We start from the raw sequence: 23,238 nt of genomic DNA, 5'->3' as shown, positions 1-23,238 counted from the left end.
CATTACAGCCTTCTGACTGACTATAGCACTCTCATACCAGTTCCTACTCACACCAACCGTAACTAAAACTACCTAATTAAACATCCCAGTCAATGGAAAACGTAACAATAATATTGACTTTGAGCTGCAGTGCAAGCCAAGGTCAGCAGGGGGCGCTCCTGCATGAAGCAAAAGAAGGCCAGAATTGTTCCCTGAAGTCGTTCAGTGGCTCTTAACGGTCTATGTCTGAAATGGTACCTGCTAAACAGTAAGACTATCCATAAATCAGACGAGCTTTTTCACACACTGTAACTCATGATGTTTAAAAGCCTCTCGATATTAAACGTGCAGATATTAATTTGAAAGAAAGGGTTTTATTCAGTAGCTCTACAGAGGCCCCACAGACTCATTCAAGCCATAACCAATAAAACGTGTTGGTGTTTTCCACGGTTTGCTCCTGGTATTTCAGAAGTATCAACCAGCCCTAAACCAGTGCTTTGAGGAATTATTCCATATTGGATCTCCACCTGACCATGTGAAGGAAACACAAGCCTCAGACTTTGGGGAGCAGGGGGTGGCCTCATTAACTGGTACGTGGGGTGTGTGTGTGTGTGTGTGTGTGTGTGCCAGCACTGGTGCCACCTTGGGAAAAAGGCGAAAGAAAGCAGAGCCTGCCTTCGCAGACAACACAGCCCCATCCCATGAGGTTCTTCATCCCCAGGTCCTGGGAAGCGAGAGAGAAAATACTCACCATATTGACTTCTGAGACCATGTCTATACTGGCAATGTCTATGTTCATGCCCACAGCCACCGGGGGACCTGCAACACAAGAAGGGCTGCGCTGTGATCTCTCCCCATGCTCCCCTTGGGGCAAGAAGGGCTTGGACTGGGGGCCCAACTCTAGGAGCCCACCATTCCAAGAAGGGGCTGGGGCTGGGAGGAAACCAGAGGGTTGCCAGCGGGGTCTCCCTCAGCCGAAGGTGTGCTTTACATAACGCTCACACGTCCCCTTAGACACGTGTCTCCATCCTCGTCGTCCCTTGGAAGCGGCTGGCCCGAGAGCCCGGAGGCCAAGCAGACCCAGGGGGGCTTCCCTACGACCCGTGAGCCGAGGAGGCCGGCGAGTCTTGCAGTGTGTGTGTGTGTGAGGGGTGGGAGAAGGGGTTTAGTACCCGGACAGGAGGGCAAGGGAGCGGGTTTCGGAAGGGTTTGGGGGAAGGCATGCGCTGCCCCTGTCCTCCCCCCCCCCCCCCCGAGGGGCCCTTGGCCTTGAAGGGGGGCTCCCTTGACGCCTCGGGGGAAGCCAAGGGTTCCCAGGCTGGCGGCCACCCGGAGCCCTTTGCCCACCCGCCGCGCGCGCCTTCGGAGCAGGGCGGCCCCAGAGGAGCCAGGGCTGAGGCGAGCCCCCGGGCCCCTTCCAAGCCGAGCGAGAAAAGGCATGCGGGGGCCCCTCCAGCCCCTTTGGACTCGGCTGCCCCCTCCCTCTACCTGCCCTCCTGCCCAAAAGGAGGCCCCCGCAGACTTACCTCCAAAATCCGGCCTGAGCCGAATGTCGTAGCCTTTCAGCAGTCGATCCACGGTCTCTTTGACCAGGGACATATTGCTGGGATCATTCGCCCTGGAGAAGGGGAGACGAGGAGGGAGGCAGAGTAAGGCGGCCGGCCAGCAAGGCAACGCCGAGGGCCGCGCTCTCCCCATTGGCATCCCCCCCCTCCTCCTCCTCCCAGTTTGCCCAGGGGAGAAAGGGGGCTGGGGCAGAGGGAGAGGGGGAAAGGCGAGATGGAGGGAGGGGGTTCCCCATCACTTACGTCTGGGCACACACCACGGTGAGGATCAAGGGCAACGACCAAATCCCGACGCCACCTTTTCTCCGGACTCTCAGCATCCCTCTTAGCTTTCGGTCTGATTTAGGGTTTTCCGCGGAAGAGAAGGAGCGATCCAACTTATTCTAGCCAGTGCAGTAATTCTAATGTGGAGCGCATGCGCACGGCGTACCACAACATCAAAAGGAGCAGTGGTTGCTGCTGGAGATGGAGCAAATTTCCTTGCCAAAAAAAAAAAAAAAGGAAGGAAAGAAAAGCGAGGGGGGAGGAAAGGGAGAGAGAGAGAGAGAAATTAAAGGGGGGAGAAGGCAATCGGTGGTATATACTTAAGGAAACCAAAAGAAAGGAAAGCCCTCCGCCTGAGGCTGGAAGGGTGTTTTGTGGTAGTGGTTGATTTGCTGTTGTCCTTTGGGTTCATACGAATCGGGACCACACTGGCCACCGAGGAAGTTTCAAGAGTTGCCAGCTACAGCAGTTTTGCAACCTAGTTTCCAGGGGGAGATGTGCAAAATCGGATTAGGAAAGGAGGGGTGGGGGAGAGGTGAAAATGGGGACGCAAGGCGTGCAGGGGGTGGGTGGGGTGGCTCCTTGGGAATAAGAGCAAATGCTGAGTGGAAAGGGGAGGGGGTCCAGGAGGGGGGAGGGGCCGACTCGGGTCCCACTTGGCAATGGGCGGCTGGAAAGGGCTCAGCCTCAGGCAGGCAATGTGAGATGATGATGATGATGATGATGATGATGATGATGATGATGATGATGATGATGATGATGATGATGATGATGATGATGATGACGACTTTCTTGGAAGGGGCTCCAGGGCTGCCTGCTCTTCCGGGGTGGCAGGGAGGGGGAGATAGGAAGTGGTCTTAGGGGCAGGGAAATGGGGGGGGGGGATCGCCGGATGACGTGATTGATAGGGGCAGAAAGAAACAAAGAAAGAAGTCAAAAGTCATCCCGACACCGATTCTATCTTTTATCCCCCGCCCTCCCCCCAGCCATTCCAAAGAGCTGCTTCAAAAGGCCACGTCTCCCTCTGTTCTCATATTCTGGGGGGACTTATTAGCACCATCATCATCATCATCATCATCATTAATGTGATGGTGATGGAATTGTTCTTCCTCCGTCTCAAGGCGGGTGGGCGACCATCCTGGCTAAATGCCCCAGGGAGGAGGAGGAGGAGGAAGAAGAAGAAGAAGAGGGGAGGGCGAGGACGGGAAGAGACCAGGACTAGCCTCCCCAAAGCGGGCACCGGCCACGCCGCCTTGCCTTGCCTTGGTGCCTAGGGCGCAGCCGGGATCCTCCTCCTCCTCCTCCATCCTTACCTCCTTCCCCGGATTCGCTTCAGAAGCAGCCGCAGCCGCAGGAAGGCAAGGGTGGCGGGGCTGGGGCCCGGCTCAGCAGCGGCCAGGAGCGGGGGGGAGTGGGTCCGGGGAGGCCGGTTGGAGAGACATGGGAAAGCCCCAAAGGCTGCTGCTGCTGCCGCCGCCGCCGCCGCCGCCTTGCAAGGAAGCCTCCTCCCTCTAGTGCTGCTGCTCCGGCGGCTGTGGTCCCCGGCAGCTCCTTCCCTCCTCCGCCGCCGTTGCCTCCGCCACCACCACTTCCTCCCCTTCCTCCTCCTCCTCTTCCTCCGCCACAAGCGCCTCAGCCTCAGCCGCCTCCTCCTCCTCCTCCTGGCCCTGCAAAACCCCGCTCGCAAGAGCAGCCGCCGTGGATCTGTGCTGCTTCATTGAACGGGAGCCGAGCTGGAGAGGGCTCGCCTTGCAAGGCGCTGGGGGCTGGGGGGTTAGTCTTAATTCTCTAATTAAGGCAGAGCCTTCAATTAAGACCGGGAAGGTTTATTCATTCGCTGCGGGAGAGAAGAGGGCGAGGCGGCGGCGGCGGTGGTGGGGAGGATGGTGGGGAAGCATTACACGCCGCGGGCGAGACCTGGACGCCGAAAAGCCTCCCGATGCTCCTTCAGCAAATGTTTAGTCATTCAGCACACACACAACACACACAACACACACACAGGGCGAGCATGACAGGCGTCCCCTGCAGCCCCTTCCACCTCCAAGCCCACCCACCCCCCTCTCTCTCTCTCACACACACACACACACACACCTCTGCCTCCCAATTCCCCCTCTTTTGTGCCGTGTTTTTGGAGGGCGGGAAACCAGCTCCGGCGCTCGGCCAAACAACCTCTTGGGCTCCTTTCCCCCTCGGCCACTCGCAGCGCCACAGCCCCCCAAAGCCAAGGCCGGTGGTGGGGAAGGCCCTTTCGGACAGGCGAATGCGGCCCCGGGGCTCTTGAGGAGGAAAGGCAGCGCTTCCCTCTGAGGGAAGGGCTGCACTCTCTGGCCTCAGGAGACTGGCAGGGCGAAAGGTTGGGTCGGGAGTCTGTGGGCGAGTAAGACAAGAGTATAGGCCGGCCAAGGAGGACGAGGCCCCCCCAAACGGAGGGCATTCGGGAAACATGGAGGACGTGCCCAAGGAACAGCTCACCAAAACACTGACTGATAGGAGGTGTAAATGCCTGCTTCTTAAGTCCTGCTTCAAATGGAGGACGTTGTGGCATTGCTCCTGCTGGGCAGGAGGTGGGAATGTGAAGACCTGGCCAGGGAAAGGAGGACGAGGTCTGGCCACCCTCCACAAAAGAAAAGCTTTAAACACTGATATAAAATGTCGATGTATGTGTCTAATAAGTCATGCTCAGAATGGGGGGCGTTGTGGCATTCCTCCTGCCGGGCAGGAGGTGGGAATGGAGGACGTGTCCTGGAAAAGGAGGACGCGCGGTGCCGCTGCCTGGCCAGGTGCTTCCTCCTTCCTCCGCAGGAGAGGCTCGGCGGGAGAGCAGGGCTGAGGGACCGCCTGCAGTGGCCCAGGAGGAGGGCTTCGCCCGCTCTTCTTCCCGGCCTCCTGGGAGAAAGGGCTCCCCGGCCCTGAGCAGCCCCAGGCCTGGCAGGACAAGCCGGGTGTTGGGGAAAGGAGAGACCATGACAACCCAACAGGGGAAACTCCTTGCCACCCATTCTAATGCACATAAGGTGAGGGAAAGGTGTTTGCTTTCTCAGGCTGCATCCGCACTGCAGAAATAATCCAGGTTGACACCACTTTGGCTGCATCCACACTGGAGAAATAACCCGGTGTGGTGATGCTTTAACTGTCCTGGTTCAAGGCTATGGAATTCTGGGAGTTGGAGTTTGTTGTGGGGCCCAGAACAGAAATGGAAATATGGAAAACAAAACAGTGGCCCACAGATTGGAAATGATCAATATACTTTTCTACATACACACACACACACACAAAAGGAGACAAAAGATTATAGTAACTACTACAGGATAAGTACAAGATTGCACTAATCTCCCATGCAAGCAAAGTCATGTTCCAAATTCTTCAGAAAAGACTCCTGCCACATATGGAACTAGAAATCCCAGAAGTACATGCTGGTTTCAGGAAAGTAAGAGGCATTAGTGATCACATTGCAAACATATGATGGATAATGGTGTGCACAAGGGAATTTCAAAAGAAAATCTGCATGCACTTTACTGAATACAGCAAAGCCTTTGATTAGATCATGAAAAGCTATGGAATGCTCTCAAAGAAATGGGAGTACCAGAACATTTGATTGTCCTGATGCATAACCTGAGCTCAGGTCAGGAGGCTGCTGTTAGAACTGAATATGGAGAAATGGAATGGTTCCCAGTCAGCAAAGAGGTCAGGCAAGGTGGCATACTGTCACTCTATCTGTTCAACCTGTATAAAGAAAACATTGTATGAAAAGCAGACATTGGCCAAAAACACACTGCAGAAACAATCCAGTTTGAGAGTGCTTTAACTGCCCTCGCTCAATGCTAGGGAATTATGGGAATTGTAGTTTTGTGAAACATTTAGCCTTCACTGTGAGAGAGCTATGGAGCCACAATGAACTTCAATTCCCAAGATTCTCTAGCACTGAGCCAGGACACTTAAAGCGGTATCCAACTGGATTGTAAGAAAACAAAACTAATTACCATGGATGATCTATGAGAAAATTGAAATAGTCAAGGAAGTTCCCACACCTTGGGTCAAACATTGAGCAAAACAGACACTGCAGTTGTTGTTGTTGTTGTTGTTATGATTATTATTATCTTATATAGGGACTCGAGGCAGCAGACAGCAGATTTAAAACAATACAATTTACAAACAGTACAACATTAAAATGTATAAATATAAAAGTTAAAACACAGTTAAATCAATTTAAAAGTTAAAAAAGTTATGAGTTAAAATAGAATATATTAAAAATACAAAACTTAAAATTTACATTGCACAACATTCCCAGCTCTTATCAGTTTGCAAAGAACTGCCAGCACAAGAATGTATTTATCTGCCACCAGAAGGTCAGCAGGGATGGTGCCATCCTGGCCTCTCTAGGGAGGGAGTTTCAAAACTTGGGAGCAGCCATTGAGAAGGCCCTCACTCTTGCCCCCACCAAAGGATACTCTAGGGGGCTTGTACAGGGAGATTTCGTCCTTCAAATAGCCTAGACCCAAGCTGCATAGGGCTTTATAGGTCAAAACCAACACTTTGAATTGTGCCCGGAAGTGGACTGGCAGCCAATGGAGCTATTGCAACAAGGGAGTTGTATGCTAACCAGCTCCAGTTAACAACCTGGCTGCAGCTCTTTGGGCCAGTTGAAGTTTCTGAGCACTTTTAAAAGGTAGCCCCATGTAGAGCATATTACAGTAATCCAGACAGGATGTAACCAAGGCATATACTACTGTGGTCAGGTCTGACTTCTCCAAGAACGGGTGCAGTTGGTACACAAGTTTTAGCTGTGCAAAAGCATTCCTGGTCAGCAGTGATATCTGAGTTTCCAGGCTCAGCGCTGAATCTAGAAGTACCCCCAAACTATAAAGCTGAGTTTTCAGGGGAAGTGTAATCCCAAAACAAACTGAACCTCCTATTTCTGCATCTGTCTTTCGACTGACTAGGAGCAACTCTGTCTTGCCTGGATTAAGCTTCAACTTGTTTGCCTTCATCCAGTCCATTACAATGGCCAGAGTAAGCTAGAAACAGCTTCCTTGGAATTAGGTAGAAAGGAGTGATAGAGCTGAGTATCATCAGCATACAGGTGACACCTTACTCCAAAACTCTGGACGACCTCTCCCAGTGGTTTCATGTAGATGTTTAAAAGCACAGGGGACAGGACTGAGCCCTGACTGACCCCACAGGCCAATGGCCAAGGAGTCAATCAGGAATCCCCCAGCACCACCTTCTGACAACGCCCCTCCAAGAAAGAACAAAGGCATTGTAAAACAGTACTTCCAAGCCCCATCCCAGAGAGGTGATTCAGTCAATGGTATTGAAAGCCACTGAGAGATCCAGCAGAACCAACAGGGACACACTCCCTCTGTCCAGTTCCCTGTGTAGGTCATCCAAAGAGGCATTAATCAATTCCCTTACCCACTCCACCAGTCCTCCTCTGGCATGTTTAATGAGCCAGGAAGGGCAAGGGTCTAGTATACATGTAGTGGCTCTCACCTCTGTCTACATCCTTGGGCTTAGGGAAGGGCAACTATGAAAGAACTGGACAAGATCCTAAAGTATAAAGATATAAATCTGAACACTAAATTGAGGATTATCTAAACCATTGTATTCCCCATCACCATGTACAGATGTGACACCTGGGCAGTGAAGAAAGCTGACAGTAGGAAAATAAACTCATTTGAGATGTGTGGCTGGAGAAAAGTGCTGAAGATACTGTGGATGGCCAAGAAGACAAATAAATGGTTTCTAGAACAGATAAAACCAAACCCCTCTTGGAAACCAGGATGACAAAATTGAGGCTGTTGTACTTTGGCCACATCATGAGAAGGCATTAATCATCAGAAAAGACAATAATGCTAGGAAAGGTAGAAGTAGAAAAAGAGGTAGACCACATGCTAGATGGCTGGACTCAGTCAGAGGCCATAGGCTTGAGCTTGCAGGACCAGAACAGAGCAATAGATGACAGGGTCTTGAAGCAGTCTCATACATGGGTTTTCATGAGTCAAAGTTGACTCGAAGGCAGTGAAGAACAACAAGAAATGTTACATGTGTTGACAAGAGGGTTAGCCAACCTGAACAAAAACTCATTACTCTGGGAGCAAGTTTCATTCAAAATGACAGTGTCTTTTGGGAATTCCATCAGATTATTTGAAATGGAACACTAGATTCATGAGCACCTTTAGGAGAGTAGTACCCAGTGCTCCAGGTGCAGTAGGTTTTATTGAGGACAAGCTGCTTGACTGACCCTGCAGAAAGGTATGGCTCATGAGCCATGATGACTACTGGCTGAACTGGGGAGCATGATGCAGGGATTCCAGGGTGGGAAAAGATAAGGGATTCAGTGGTGGGAAAAGCAGGGGCCCCAGGGTGGGAAAATATAAGGGAAGAAGGAAGAGAGAGTCTATGGAAAGAAAAAAGATTCACAGGGTCCTTTCACACTACACAATGATAGCACTATGATTCCTCTTTAACTGCCATGACTGTCCTATGGAATCCTGGGATTTACAGTTTAGGGAGGGCTTTTTGAATTCTGAGCCAAAGGATTCCTCTGATGCCTCTGACCAAGCTACAAATCCCAAGATTCCACAGCATGCAGCCATGGAAGGCAATGTGGAAATATAATGCTATAATTACATAACATGAAAGGGCCCTCAGAGGGTATGGATGTGTCTTTGCTTGCTTGCTTGCCATAATATTTGAAATACAATGTGAAGTCGAAGGCTTTCATGGCCGGCATCCATAAATTTTTGTGGATTTTTCAGGCTATGTAACTTGCCCAAGGTCACCCAGTGGATTTCCATGGCTCTGGAAAGTTGCCATTAGCAACAGAACAATACACATGCAAATCACTCCTGCCTTTCCAGGTCACACAGTATATATAAATACCCAACTCCTTTCCAGGCAAGCATTCTCTGAAGATGCCAGCCACAGATGCTGGTGAAAAGTCAGGAAGAAACTCTTCTAGAACATGGCCACATAGCCCCCAAAACCCACAAAAAATTATTTGAAATACACTTCTGATTGAGCTTGAAAAAGTTACTTTTTTGGATGCTCCAGTCATTTTCAGTTAGTGATCATGTTGGCACTTGTTTGAATTCTCAAGAAGGAGGGGAGGGCAAAGAGAAGCTATTATAGCAAAGTTGTCACATGGAAGCAGCCTTGATCCACCTAAATACACACAGGCTCTTCAGCATCCCCTTGCCAGAAGAGATCCATGTTATCACCATCTTAGATGCCTTTAAGACAGCACTTAAGACGGATCTCTTCCAGCGGGCTTACCCACCCAACCTCTTATAAAGAACTTAAGGGAAAAAATCCCACTTCTGATTGCAATTGTGCATTTTAAATGATGTTTTTACTGTTTTGAATTGAGTTTTTAGGTGACTTGTTGTTTTATTATGTATAAATTGGATGCTATTGTTGTTTGTGGCTATTTTATGGTTGTAATCCTGCCTTGATTCATCAGGAAAGGTGGGAAAATACAAATAAAATTTATTATTATTATTAAAATTTATTTATTTATTACATTCATATCCCATCTTCCTGCCAAAAGGATGGCACTCAAGTCATGATCTTTGGAATAGTTGTATATAAATAAAACAAATTATTATTATTATTATTATTATTATTATTATTATTATTATTATTATTATCATCATCTGAATAATAACTCAAATATAAATAAATACAACCGAAACTTTAAAAAGGTTAAAAACATACAACCAAAAAAGTTACAATTCAACAACTAGCTAGCTTTAAGGCCAGAGATCTATCTGACTCAGAGGGTGGAGAGGGGACAGGCCAAGAGACAAGCCTCTCTCAAATCATAAGATCTTGGCAAGCTTTGGGGGGGGGGGGGAGAATCTAGTATTCCAAATAGTCCAGTCCCAAGCTGTCTAGGATGGTTGTTTGAGTTCTCAGGGTGAAAGGATCCAGAAGATAACCACAAAGTTGAAAATGTCACATCCAAGGAGTTGTAATGAGCACATGACCCCATCCAGCAGGGATTTGGGCTGAAATTGTTTGTCCACAGCAGAAGAAATAGCTTGCCCAAGGTCACCTAGTGGATTTCCATGGCTCTGCAATGCCATTTGAAACACCATGAAAAGCAGTATAGAAGAGACTTTTTAAAAATATAAAAACAGCAATGTATATCCCATTATCAGATCTTTAGACCTGACAGAAGGAAGCAGAAAATTTCATAGTGAAAAAAAATGCATATATACTGGACCAGATGATGTGACTATGTGATTTTAACTATATTGGGAGAAATGGCAGATTAGATAGATAGATAGATAGATAGATAGATAGATAGATAGATAGATAGATTACAAGAGTAGTTAAGGACACTACTCAAGTTTACCTGGATACTGAAGGATCTTTGGGCAAGCATCTGAAAGTACAACTGTCCTTAGGGATCATGTGAGGAGCTCTATGTATAATTTATAGTAATTTAGAGTCATGCTGAGCCAGCATGATGTAGTCATTTGTGCATTGAACTACAACTTTGGAGAGCAGGGTTCAGATCTCTGCAGAGCCATGGAAATCCACTAGGTGACCTTGGGCAAGTTACATTCTTTCACCCTCAGAAGAAGGCAAAAGCAACCCCCTTCTGAACAAAGCTTACCAAGAAAACACAGTGATAGGTTTGCCTTAGGTTCACCATAAGTCAGAAATGATTTGAAGGCACACAATGACAACAACAACAAACAGTCATGTTGGGTAGAGAGGCAATAAATAAATGCCTTACATAAAGAAATGTCTTTGCTTGCTTGTTCCATTTCCAGAACTGATGATTTCCCTCTATAATCTGAAATCCAGCTTCTTTCCCACAGAGCCTCTCCAAATCTGACAAATCTGACACTCAGCTGAATTCTTGACCCAGGGTAGACTGTAGGAAGATCCTTGCCTCTCTGTCATCTGCACAAGGCCCTTTCGGAGATATGCTGACAAAGAGAGCTGAGGGTGTTGGGGAGCAATGCCAGCCTCATCCCATGCCTTTCAGAACACTGATATTCACCTGTGGGACATGCATTTTCTAAATCCACCTGAGTTGAGATCTCCCCTCCACTCAACACACATTTTGTAAATTCAGCAGTTTGATGGTTAGGGGCATACTCATCCTTGATCAGTGATCATCATTTCATGAGCACTGCCTTAGCTGTGTTCAGAGTCAACTGTCAGCTGGGATGCTTACACAGCTGCGTGCCCAGCTTTGGGTCGGCCAGAGTAGAACAACCAGATCCATGCCAGCCTCTTCAGCATAATACTCAGCCAACAGAGGTCAATAATCCATGTTATTTCCCGGCTCCTTCTGTCCCACCCACCTGCAGCTCAGCTAGAAATTGTGCACAGTCATGATTTTAAATTGCGAATGGATGCATATGAACAGCGGCAGGGATTGCATACTGTTTATGCCACTGAAGTTGATCAGGCTGCCTGCCAAATCCACATTTTGTTTTGATCACCTTGAATGACATCCACCAAATGCTACTTGCTACAAATTCCATTAATTTGGTAGAGTTCCCAAAGTATTCAGTTGAAGTGAGTGGCAATGGTACTTGCGTGATAGTTTGATTTTCTTTTTTAAAAAAATATCTGTTCCCTTTTGTTGTCATCTGTGACATCATTTTTCTCTTTTTTAAAAAAAATGTACAACAATAATTTATTAATAACTTTTTTGGAATTGTTTCATTTTATTCGGCATGAATGTAACCTTTCAATTTCTGTGGCATTAAAGACCTGGTACATTTATTGAACTGAACAGGAGCCACTTAATTTTGAAACTGATGGCTCCTTCCCAGTGTGAAATATGACCTTTGCCTTTGTTCTTGTCAATTTCAGCTCCACTGAAGTTTCCTCAACTTCAGTTGCCAATTAAGATGTTCAAGAAAAGAGTTGGCTAAATCAAAATGCAACATATTTTGGTACAGCTCAGCCCCTTTGAAAGGTAGCTAGCATTACTGCTTTTTCTAAAGGTCCAAAATTGTCCATCGTAAGAGAATTTTTGTAGTAAAAGGAAGTGGTTTGTCACTTCAGTAACAGGACCCATGGCAGGAATAGGTTGCCTTTGTTTGGATGATGATGATGATGATACCTCCAAAGTGACCTAAAGCAGCTTTATTTTAACCTGTCGGTTTGGGCCCTAAGTCCCCAAATCCCATGCAGAAACAAGATTTAAATCTGGGAAAATCTCGCAAAATTGGAATCATGTTCAGATGACATAAGGGGCATTGAGCATTAATGGCAGCATCCAGACTGGCGCAAAGCTCTGGCCTGGATACATACTAGGGTTGCCTCGGGGCATCCTTTCTAGACGCCCCGCAACCCTAGTATGTAGCCGCAGCATGGTAATGGCGGTGCCCTTTCTACATGGGTGCCGCCATTATGACATCACAGCCACACCGCAGCCAAACAGCACAGCACGGACATGACATCCTGGTGCTGCTGCAGGGTGCTTGTGGTGCCCTTTCAGAGGCACCAGAAGGAGCTCCGTTTTGGAGCTCCTTCTGCCACACGTATCGCTGGCCTGGCCTTTAAACAGCCGCGGCAGCAATACAGAGAGAAAGGGCCGAGCAACCCCTTTCTTCCTTTCCCCACCGCTGTTGGGGTGTCCTTAGGGCATGAAGCCCCAAGGACACCCCTTTCCAAGCCGCGGGGAAGCAGCGGATCGGGGCCTCTGGGGCTGCCGCTGTGACAGCTGAGGCCCCGATCCATCGGGGAAAGGGGTGGGTGCAGGCCACCCCAAAGGGGAGGTCTGTATTCTGCCAATATTACATTCACCAGCACAGAAAATCGCAAAATCACACTGCTTTTTACTTTCAGGAAAATCCCAAAAGTAAAAAGCAGCATGATTTTGTGACTTTCTGTGATGATTAATGTCGCATTAATGCTCAATGCCCCCAATGTGTCTGAAAATGACCCCACTTTTACAGGATTTTCCCAGAATTTAAATCCCAGTTCTGCACAAGATTTGGGGACTTAAGGCCCAAACCGACAGGCCAAAATAAAGCTGCTTCAGGTCAATTTGGAGGTATGATGATGATGATGATGATGATGATGATGATGATGATGATGATGATTTATATTCCACTTTTTCTCAAGGAATCAAAGCAGATTACAGCAATGAATATAAAATAACAATACAATTAAAAACCTTTAAACCCTCAACCCACCCCCCAGTCATTAAATCAATGAACAACCCCTAAAAAGAAATTAAAAGTTTAAAACATATACTGTATGCTGTTTAAATGACACACGCATCTTAAAAGGCCAGAAGCTGTGCCAAAGCTGTGCTCAAGTCCTTAGGACTGGAGTGTGACTTTGGCATGGTTTCCGGCCTCTTAGAACACATGTATCATTTAAACAGCATACCTCCAAAGTGACCCGAAACAGCTTTATTTTGGCCTGTCTGTTCAGGCCCTTAGTCTCCCATGTGATAAAGCCCTTTATTTATTAGATATATTAGAATGGGTAGCAAAAGGTGCAGTCCTATGCATGCTGACTTAAAAGTGAGTTGTGCTAAACAGAGTGGGACTTCTGTTTGGAAACAGTGGGTGAACTTGTCAAATTATAATGACTCAGCCTCAGAGGGAGGCAAATGAAAACCCCTCTCTCTGAACAGTAATAGGTTCACCTTAGGCTGTCATAAGTCAGAAATGACTTGAAGGTGCACAACAACAATAATGTTCATGAGGGACACATATTTTCCTGTTTGGCCTGATTTAGAAATACAACACAGTCTCCCTTCCAAGTCTGCGGACTTGAAGTGTGTAGACTTGAAAATCTGCAGAGGGGCAACTGCCATTAATGGCAATGGGGTCCACACCCATGGTGTGTGCCCCGCATGCATGTGCCACATTCAAGCCTATGGGGTTTGAATATGTGCGGGTTTTGGAGCTCATGATGGGTTCCGGAACAGATCCCCCATGAGTTCCAAGGGTCAACTGTATTTTGTTTTTGGGTCTGATGTGGTATTTTTTTCATCATAAGACAGTATTACCTATTTCATGACTGTGGCCATGAGCTACTATGTTTTAAGGTACTGGTAATGATGCCACATAGTACTATGTTACTATGATACTACAGTCCTATACTGTACTATACTGGTCCTAGAAAATTGTTATTTTGGGTTTATATGAGGAATGGGGGCTGCCATACTATCAGATGGGCAGAAATTAAAGTGTTAAATATGGACATTAATTATTTAGTCTCATCTTGGCTGATGGCAACTAATAATAAATGCTTGTGATTTATTATTATTATTATTATTATTATTATTATTATTATTAGGAAGAAATTGACTGTGGGTACAAGCTGGGAAGGAACATTTTCCCCTTATCTCTTATAATCAACTCCTCATTGTTCTTCATTTCCCTTTTCTATCTCCAGAGGTATAGTTGTGTACTGTAAACCTGCAGCCTTCTCCTTCATGTGGATAGCTAAGAAATAAGCCACTATTTCCTTTACTATACCCCTCTTCCAGGTTACCAAGTCCTGGTATCTTGAACCCTGAAGTCCTGTACTTGTTATGGGTAGTATGAGTTATAATTCCCATTATCCTAACCATTGATTAATGGTATTTTCTGCCTGCCTTAGGGTCACACTCAGAAATTCTCTGTTTTATGCAGCTCTTAAGAGATACCAAGAGTTTTCTCATACTGAGAAGAATGACAGACACAATGAGAAAGCTCTTTCCTTAGATTATATGCATATACTTATGTATTTATACATGTACGGCTTTGTTCTTCGGAAAAGTGAAGAATCTGGTACCTTTCTGGATGAATTGGTATGTTGGCACATCTTCATGAACATTCCACCAGCTCAGAGATAGTGGAAAGCTACCAGAATGTGTGCAGTTTACCTTCTCTGAAAGATGGGAAAGTGAACGATAGCCTCAGAATTGTAGACATAATAGCCTCACTTTAAATAACAATGCCCCCATAACTTCCATTCAAAATCTGTTCCGTAATGTAATTTTCAGGTGTATTTTTCTTGTTCTTTTCTTTCTACCAATTCCTTCCTTATTGAAATGCATTCCTTTAACAATAAACTAAATGTTCTCCCTTCATTAATATTCTTAACTCTAGAGATCTGCTTTTATTGTGCACCTTTAGTGTCAGTTATCCCTCTTTGGTCTAGGAAATTTAGCTTCTTCTCTTAGCTTGCTGACACCCTTCCTCACTAACCTGAGCCTTAATTTAACCACTTACATTATTTTCTTTTTCAAATAAAAGAAACCATATTGTATACTGGCCACTTAAGATGGTGTACAGTTGCTTAAAAGTAGTGGGCTGCAAAGTTGATAATATATTTAACATTTAGCTCTGAAAGAATTCTTTGTTCAGACTGTTATGATTGTGCTAGATTGTGCTGGATATCAGTGGATGCATCAGACTAAGGAAGCACATTTGGTGATTGCAAGCCAATGTACAATAAGGGAAAATCTCAAAATGTGAATCAAGTCCTCTGGTACACAGCTAGAATTCTTTTCACTGAGGACAGAACTCATCCATGAAGACTTGGGATGAAACCATGTGTCATGGTAGAAACTTCCCCCTTTTCCAAAATAAGAGGAATCTTTGTGTGTTTAACTAAATTATCTCATTAGCTTCATTTAAACTAAAAACCAAGGCTGCAATGCTGTTTTTTTTATAACTTGGCTGGAGTAAGTCCCATTGTATTCAATGGGGCTTACTTCAGAGTAGAGATTTATAGACTTATAGTGTTCCTGTTCTCTGTAAGGCTAGTGACTTTTAGGCAAATATGAGGAACTTGGGGTTTAATCCTCAAAATGTTTAGTCCTTATTTTGCAAGTCTAGCAAGCTTTCTTAATGAATCAGATTTATTATATTCTATTAAGTAGCTGTTTCAAATACCCATGCCTTCATGATACTATGGAGACATCATTCATAATATTGGCCTGTTACAGACAGCCAAAATAAAGCTGCTTCGAGTCACTTTGGAGGTATGGTATTTCAATGATACATGCGTCCTAAGAGTCCAAAGGCCACACCAAAGCCACGCTCCAGTCCTAAGGACTGGACTGCAGCTTTGGTGAAGCTTCCAGACTCTTAGGACTCATGCATCATTGAAATACCATACTTCCAAAGTGACTCGAAGCAGCTTTATTTTGGCTGTCTGTAACAGGCCCTAGTTTGTTATACTTTTAGTGAGAATGATGTGATTAAGTACTAGAACCTGTATATTAATTTTGTGTGCTGGATCATTTTCACGTTCCAGGAATGTCATAAGAAAGATGCTCCAACTGTGCTCCAACTGCCCAGTTTCATAGGGGATGGTGGTTGCCCTACCCCTTCTTGGCTTGTAAATGGGGCCTTGATCTGGAGTATGCTTTTTCCTCATGAGAAGGGCTCAAAGATGTTCCATGTATTCCCAAATAGGCATATTTGGAATCCTAGGACTTATTTTTGTGGGTCTGCAGCAGGAAGATGGGACCATTCCCATCATATGTCTTCTTGAGTGAGACACCACTCCTGGCGGTGGTCCTGGGAGGGCTGTCAACATCCTCCAACTTCCCTTGAACCTTTGAAGTACTAAGATAGCAACAGGATTCTCCTCCTCCTCCGTACTCTTCTTCATTCACAGGGATATCCACCCACTTCCTAAGATATGATGCTATGGCCCAGATGCCATTAGTGATCTTACGCTGCATTGCCAAGCAGTTTTGATACATTTGAATGTAAATTCCAGTGATGTCAATCCAATTTGTTTCCCAAATGTGTTTAAGACTATGATGATATATGAGTGTTTTTGGAGAACAGTCACAATAGAGCCACAAATAAATTTCCATGGATGAGTGGCAGAGTCTGTGATATTAGTACTTTAAAAACAGCATCACTCTCTGCCTATATGCACAAGAGCAGCTTTGAATGCGTGCAGATCCTCAGTGGAGATAATAAGCAAAATACAATTTACATTGCTTTACTGAGCAAATTATGTTGTTATTTGTTTAATTTCTCCCTTGGAATCATCCATTTCTAATTACACTTGAAAGACTCCAGTAAGCTCCCAGTTATGGAGTAACTTGCTCTTTGTTGTGGGCCAGTGATACGCACAGTGCCATCATACTAGTTGGATCCACAACCTACTGCTTTCAAAGAGATGTTGAACAGCAGCTTAGGATAATGTATTGGCTTAAAGAAGTTACATAGTATTGCCAGCCATTCAAGAGATTTTGTAGATTATTTTTAAGAGCTTGTTTAGCAATTCATGCACGTGTTATAGATATGTTATTTTGCTCAGCTTCTGGTAAGTTAATGAACTTGCTGCTTATGTAACATATGTCACACTGCACAGATGTAGTGTCAGACTCTTTACAGACCTGTCAGAACTAAGTAGCATATACTTCAATATGACAGCCATGCACGTTCAAAGCATGTCTTGCAAATTCAGTGAGCTTAAAGAGTGCAAATGTGAATCTGTATCCCTAATGTGCATATTTGCTACATTTGATAACAAAGAAATATGCTTCTTGCGATAATGATGGGTTAATGAGAATTTTTTTTTTGCCAGCATTTACCAGTTCATTTATTAGAAGCCAAAGAGCTGAGGGAAGAGCAGCAGGATCAATGACCCCTCAGTTCCCTCCAGCTGTAGTGAGCATAGAGCCACAGTGGCAGGGGATGATGGGAACAGCTAAAATTTCTCCATCACTATTTGAACAGCTAAAATGTCTCCCTCTGATCTAAAAGGTGACCATTTGATGCCACCATCACCCCATTTGTGAGAAAAGGGAACCATCTATTCCCTCTTATGTGGGGGTTTTCTGGAATAATCTTGTTATTACACACAAGATTGTTGGGGAGCGACATAGATCTTCACATCCCAAACTAAAGTGCCTATTTATTTATTAATTTAGACCCCAAATTAATAGCTTTTCATTATATTAATGTAACACATGGCTCCAAAATTCCATGAACTAGTCAGCAAATTTCATTCAAATAAGATATTTTAAACATTAAGATTAGCAAGAAGGAAATAAATCAAAATGAAAATCTTTAGAAACCTAAAAAGAAGGGTGCACCCTCTCCCACAGAGGATTTATTTCTAGTATTGCAGGACTGTGTTCCTGTTGCACACTGGCTTGAGTTTCTTTATAAAAAGTCAGTATATAATTGTAAATAACACACATGTATTGTCCTGGGATGGCAATAGTTTTGCAGTGGAATTATAGGAACTGCAGTTTACATGGAAGGAACTAAAACATTCTCAACAAATGGGTAATGAAAGCCTTAGTTAAGGATGTGGACAACACTTATTCTTTCATTAGGTTTCTCACCTTCATTCTCCTCCAATCCTTATTTTGTACTGAATTGTGGGTTGTATTCGGTTTGGGCTTTTGCATGGATCTTGCATCCCTCTCTCTAATGTCTGCACTTTTAAAACATTTTTCTTAGCATAACATTATTGTAACATTTTTTGTACACATTTTTCAAAAATATTCATTTTGAGTTGTTAAAAAAAAAAAGGGGGGGGGAAGGGAATGTTTCACTCCAATGAGAGGAAATCAAAACATATGCATATATAATATGCTAAAATAGGACCACAGTTCAAGAAAAATATTTTAAAAATATATAACTAAATGAAAAATCCTTTTCTGTCTCTGGCCTAAAAGTCCCAAGATAACATTGATGACAGTTATGGAACCCCTGGGAATAAATGAAGAATTCTTCACTTTCTTTAGACAAACCTTCATGTAATTTAGTGTCACAATCCTGAACTTTGTATTTCATTGTATGTTGAACAGATCTTGGACCACTTTCTTTTTCTTTTTAAAAAGTAATTCATTACTTGTAGGCTGTTATTATTTTCTAGAATAACTTCTTGCATGCTAGTTCAAGGGTAGACAAAGTATGGTGTGATCCCCCAGGACTGTTTTGTGGGGCCCAGGACCCCTGAAGGGTCAAATAATTTTTTTCTGCAAAATATTTTTTTCAATTTTGTGTTGTTGTTGTTGTTGTTGTGTTCATCAAATGCTTTCCTGAACAATTTAGGCCTGGGGGGGGGGGTGCTTTTTCAAAACATGAAGGAAGTGATTTTCTCTGACTTCTTATTGTTAAAAAAGGTCATCTCCTTTTTAAGTTCTGCTGGAGAACCTAAAAAATGGGGAGAATATCCCAAAGAGGGGATTTGGGGCTTAATGCAGGGGCTGTCACTCTCTGAGGTTTCCCATAGTTGCTCACTTCTGCATTAACTGAAGAGTGCCATGTCACTCATATGTTTTTTTGAAATACATCCCCCTTTTAAAAAAGACATTTTTAAATACAAAAATGGCCAAACTCCCCCCACACCACCTGTTCAAGCATCATTTGAGGAGTATTAAATAAATGTTACTTGTCATAAGCCTAAAGCAATGCTCTTCTTCCACCAGAAAGGACTTTTCTGCTTACTCTGTTATTTGCATGTCAGCTATCTATTGCAGAAGATTTTTTTAAATAAAAGTATGCATTTGTTAATAAAAGCATATGTATTTTCCCCTCATAGTTATAACTATATTTTAATGGCCTTTAAAAACTGCTTTAAGTTAATATTTTGAGTTTGATTGATCAATATTTTTAAAAAAACTTTTGTATTATCTGTTGTTTTAACTCAGATTGTGAACCTTGGATACCATATTGGGGAAAAGGTGGGATATAAATTAAATAAGTAAACAAGTGAATTGTTATGTTGTATGGAAAAAATATGAAATTGTTGCCTTATCGTTACTTCCAGAAATAGGGTGTTACAAGTAAGTTGTAATTACTTGTAATGCACTACTTCCAAGTTCCAATTTGGTATTATGTGAAGTGGGCCATAATCATTTGAAAAGGCATTATGTGTTTCCCTCAAGTGGAGCAATGGACCTTAATAAACTGCTTGTCAAGCTGGAAATTTACTCAATAAACCTGAAAACTTTAATCTGTTGATGGATTTGATTAGTTTTTTTAATCCAGTAACCACAACTTTAAAATATAGGTGCATAACTGCATTTTCATCAGAAGATCAGTCACGATAGAATTTCAATGCTGCAAAACAAAAAGGAAATATTATTCTTTTGGAAACAAAGGTTCATGCGGGGAAACGAAAAGCAAGAAAGTAATTTTGAAGAACAGGTGTGCTGTTTTTCTTTCTAAAAGGAGACAGCATTTATTGTAAGTATGCCAGCCTTTTATTCAAATAGCATGGTGATAACTAGAGTTCTGGGCAGCAAACACATGTATGATCAAAAGAACGGAGAAAAGGTTACATCCCAGGTGCAATACCACCAGCTTTTTCAATCATCTTTTATTTCACTTGATGTTTTAAAATTAGTACATGGTTAAAACCAACCAATTCTTGGTTGTAACAGGATGACTTAAAATTTATATTTTTTTCTGCGGGGGGGGGGGGGGGGGACAAGATAAACCCAAAATAACAATTTAGAACCTCAAAGACATCTTGACTGTATGGTGCATGGGGAGTGTATATACAAAATACATTCTGCCCCACATGAAGGCTTTTATTTTTGTATAAAATTAGTTACATTTTCCAAGATTATGATCTGCTTCGTTGTCTGAACCAATTGTGTACCACCAGTTAAGAAACAATCATATTTGTGATAATGTAATGCACCAAATATAGAGTAGCTGGATGTCATATAGGGACATAATTTGGAGAGACAATTTTGAATACAATAAACAAAAGCTCCTTGGAACAGCTCATTGTGAAGCACAGAAGAGAAAAGGCTATTCTTGACTTTGCCCAAAGTAACATACAGGAATTGGTTCAGAGAGGAAGGGTGGTTGATTCACAATAGACTGGGCATAATATAATTAAATTTGACATGTTCTGTGGAGTCATACTTAGAGGTAGTATTTTGACACCAGGCTCCAACAGAGCCTTTTTTTAAGAGACAAAAGTTTATTGTACTGAAAAAGACTTTTGTGTTATTGAAGGTAGGGAGTAAGAATCAATAGAAAATAAGACAGAAGTGGGTTGAACCATGGGGGTTGGTTAAAAAAAAATTAGAGCTATTATACCCTCCAGCATTTCACAGATGAAAAATGTGACGTGGCCTAACAACATCAGAAAGTTGTCAAGATAGCAAATATTATTAATAAGGAAGAACACACAAGCTAGGAGAGAATGTAGCATTTTGCCTTTGCCTGACTCTATAGGGAAGGGCAAGATTCCACCCCATTCTCTTGTCTCCTGCCAATTATTTGAATACAAACTATCTTTACACTTTCAGCTCAGTTTACAGCAACTGACATAACCTAAGGACAACAGGGAAAGTGGGACGAAGAGAGAGAAACTGAGACATTTGGGAAATATCCCCTCCCCCAAACTGGGAACTGTGCACTTGTGTAATCTGACTCATATGAATGTCATATCCAACTCTTCAAGGCTTACTTCCAAACTGGTTTGGAGTTAGGATATTCCAGTTGGACGAGTGCGACACACTGAATTCCATTGCTACAACACTGCCTTCCAGTTTTTCATTTTGACACCACTGTAAATGTAATACTTAGTCCACTTAATCCTTACTTAAACAATGGGAAGAAGATACAGCGAAAAAGAGTTCTGCATAGTTGGCAGGATACAAAAGGATAGCAGTGGTACATTTTCAAATTGTATCCCCATACTGATAAACATATGAGGCTAGTTAGTAATGAATCAGACCATAGTTCCATCCATAGCTTGAGAAAGTTACTTTCTTTGACTCCAGTCAAAGATGACCATGCTTCCTGAAGGGTAGGGAAGTCTGGGAATGGAAATACAAACAAAACCTCAGTTTTCGAAATGTAGCTTTGTACAGAAAAACCTTAGTGGCTGCTTCATTCCAGTCCCTGAAGGAGAGGTTCCCAGTCTTGATGCTGAAATGTTTTGGCTCAAGATGACAGAGACCTTTACACTTTCAATACATGCTCTTTTCCACTGAGCTGTGCTAACCCTCTTGCTCAATCCTCAATATCCAATTAGTGGAAATACATAAAATATTGATCACTTATTCCAAATCAAAACAATACAGAAATGAACTGACTACACAGTTAGGAATATTGTTCAATAATGTTCCTTTCTCGAATAAAAACACAGCCCAGTACGTTAAAAGATGAGTATACAGTAGCTTGGAATTTTAAAAGCACTATATCTGAATACACTGATTGCTAAACATACATCAAAATTCAAAGAAAGCCCAACACTTCTCAAAATCAAACTTCACAGATTGGATAGAACCTCAACAGGAAAAGCTGAGATATGCATTAGAACAAGGCCTATATGACAAATATCCCTAATGGCATTTTATTGTTTCATAGCACATAGCACTTTACATAGAAAAATCTGAAATCAGTTGTTTTAATTTCCTATGAACAGTTTTATTCAGCTTTTATTTCTGCCCAAGTGTTGTTTTTTTTATGGGTAGGGGGGAAGGGTGCAAATAATAGTTTAAAAATATAGTGTTTTAAGTTCACCGTCTTAGATGTTTTTCATAGTGGGAAAAACTGTAAGAAAAAGGAAGACATTATCCACTGTGTAATACCCTCTACTTTTTGTACCATATGCCTTCTAAGTATGTTCCTCTTTGTTAATATGTCTTTTAATATTATTATTCCAAAAGTCATGAGGCAAGTCTGTTCTGGTGTGCACTTAGGTGCTTAAAAACCTAATTGTTTAAACTAAGAAATTTTGTCCCTGTGTGACACTGTATAATCAGTTGGACCTTTTGAAGTTATTTTCCTATACTTGCTCAAATCACTGATTCTTGACTAGTTGAGGAAATTCCATATATTGTCCTGAGTGGTAACCACTAAGGGTCTCCTATTAAACAAAGTTCAGATCCATGCATGCTCATTGAATTCATTAAGGGAATGATCAATTAAATGTGTGAATGGAAGGGCTTTTAAATGAAATACAAAACAGCAGTAGCTGCCATCATCACAAGAGCAACCAAATGACTGAACGGAAAGCTTGAAGAATGAACAAAATACACACAAATGCATGTAAAAATTTCCTGATTTATCAAGTGAAGAGCTCATGGAATCTTGTAATGACTACAACTCTCACAAAGGAGGACGATACATAAAATGGCATATGGAGAGGCTACAGTGAGGTGGAGAATTGGTGTGTATACATTTGCGTGTGTTTGTCAGCAGCAGCCCTGGGGAAAACTGCCTTCCCCATTATCTCAATGTTCAGGAGGATGAAGGTGAAAGGAGGAAAACAACACATTTCCCTTCTTCTCCGGCTCCCTTCGCATGCCAACAAAGGGAAGTGAGTTTAAATTTGAAAGGTTTTTGGAAGAGGACGGGGAGGGGACTAGGAAGGGAAAACGGAAGGTTATGTTTTTGGCTTGGGTTTTGGAGTGAGATAGTGTTGTGGGAAAATAAACACTTTAAAAGTTTACCTCTTGTAGGAGAGTAGCACATGCTATAGTAGTTTGAATATTGTACTA

General features: G+C 43.3%; 1 protein-coding gene across 4 annotated transcripts in view; it reads right to left on the bottom strand.

The window, feature by feature from the left end:
• The window catches only part of GABRB2 (gamma-aminobutyric acid type A receptor subunit beta2), a 148,886-nt gene extending 145,514 nt beyond the window's left edge, over positions 1 to 3,372 (bottom strand). For all 4 annotated transcript variants that reach the window (XM_042452244.1, XM_042452245.1, XM_042452246.1 and 1 more), the window contains exons 1-4: positions 3,122 to 3,372; positions 1,788 to 2,023; positions 1,506 to 1,597; positions 731 to 798 (exon numbers count right to left, since the gene is read on the bottom strand). In XM_042452244.1, the coding sequence (XP_042308178.1) occupies positions 731 to 798; positions 1,506 to 1,597; positions 1,788 to 1,864 (237 nt within the window). In that variant the 5' untranslated portion in view covers positions 1,865 to 2,023; positions 3,122 to 3,372. The remainder of the gene's footprint in view (positions 1 to 730; positions 799 to 1,505; positions 1,598 to 1,787; positions 2,024 to 3,121) is intronic.
• Between the last annotated feature and the right edge of the window lie 19,866 nt (positions 3,373 to 23,238).

This window comes from Sceloporus undulatus, chromosome 2 (genome assembly GCF_019175285.1).
Source record: "Sceloporus undulatus isolate JIND9_A2432 ecotype Alabama chromosome 2, SceUnd_v1.1, whole genome shotgun sequence".
Classification (NCBI taxonomy): domain Eukaryota; kingdom Metazoa; phylum Chordata; class Lepidosauria; order Squamata; family Phrynosomatidae; genus Sceloporus; species Sceloporus undulatus.
Note: the sequence above shows the minus strand (reverse complement) of the source record. Positions and strands in the feature narration are given on the sequence as shown.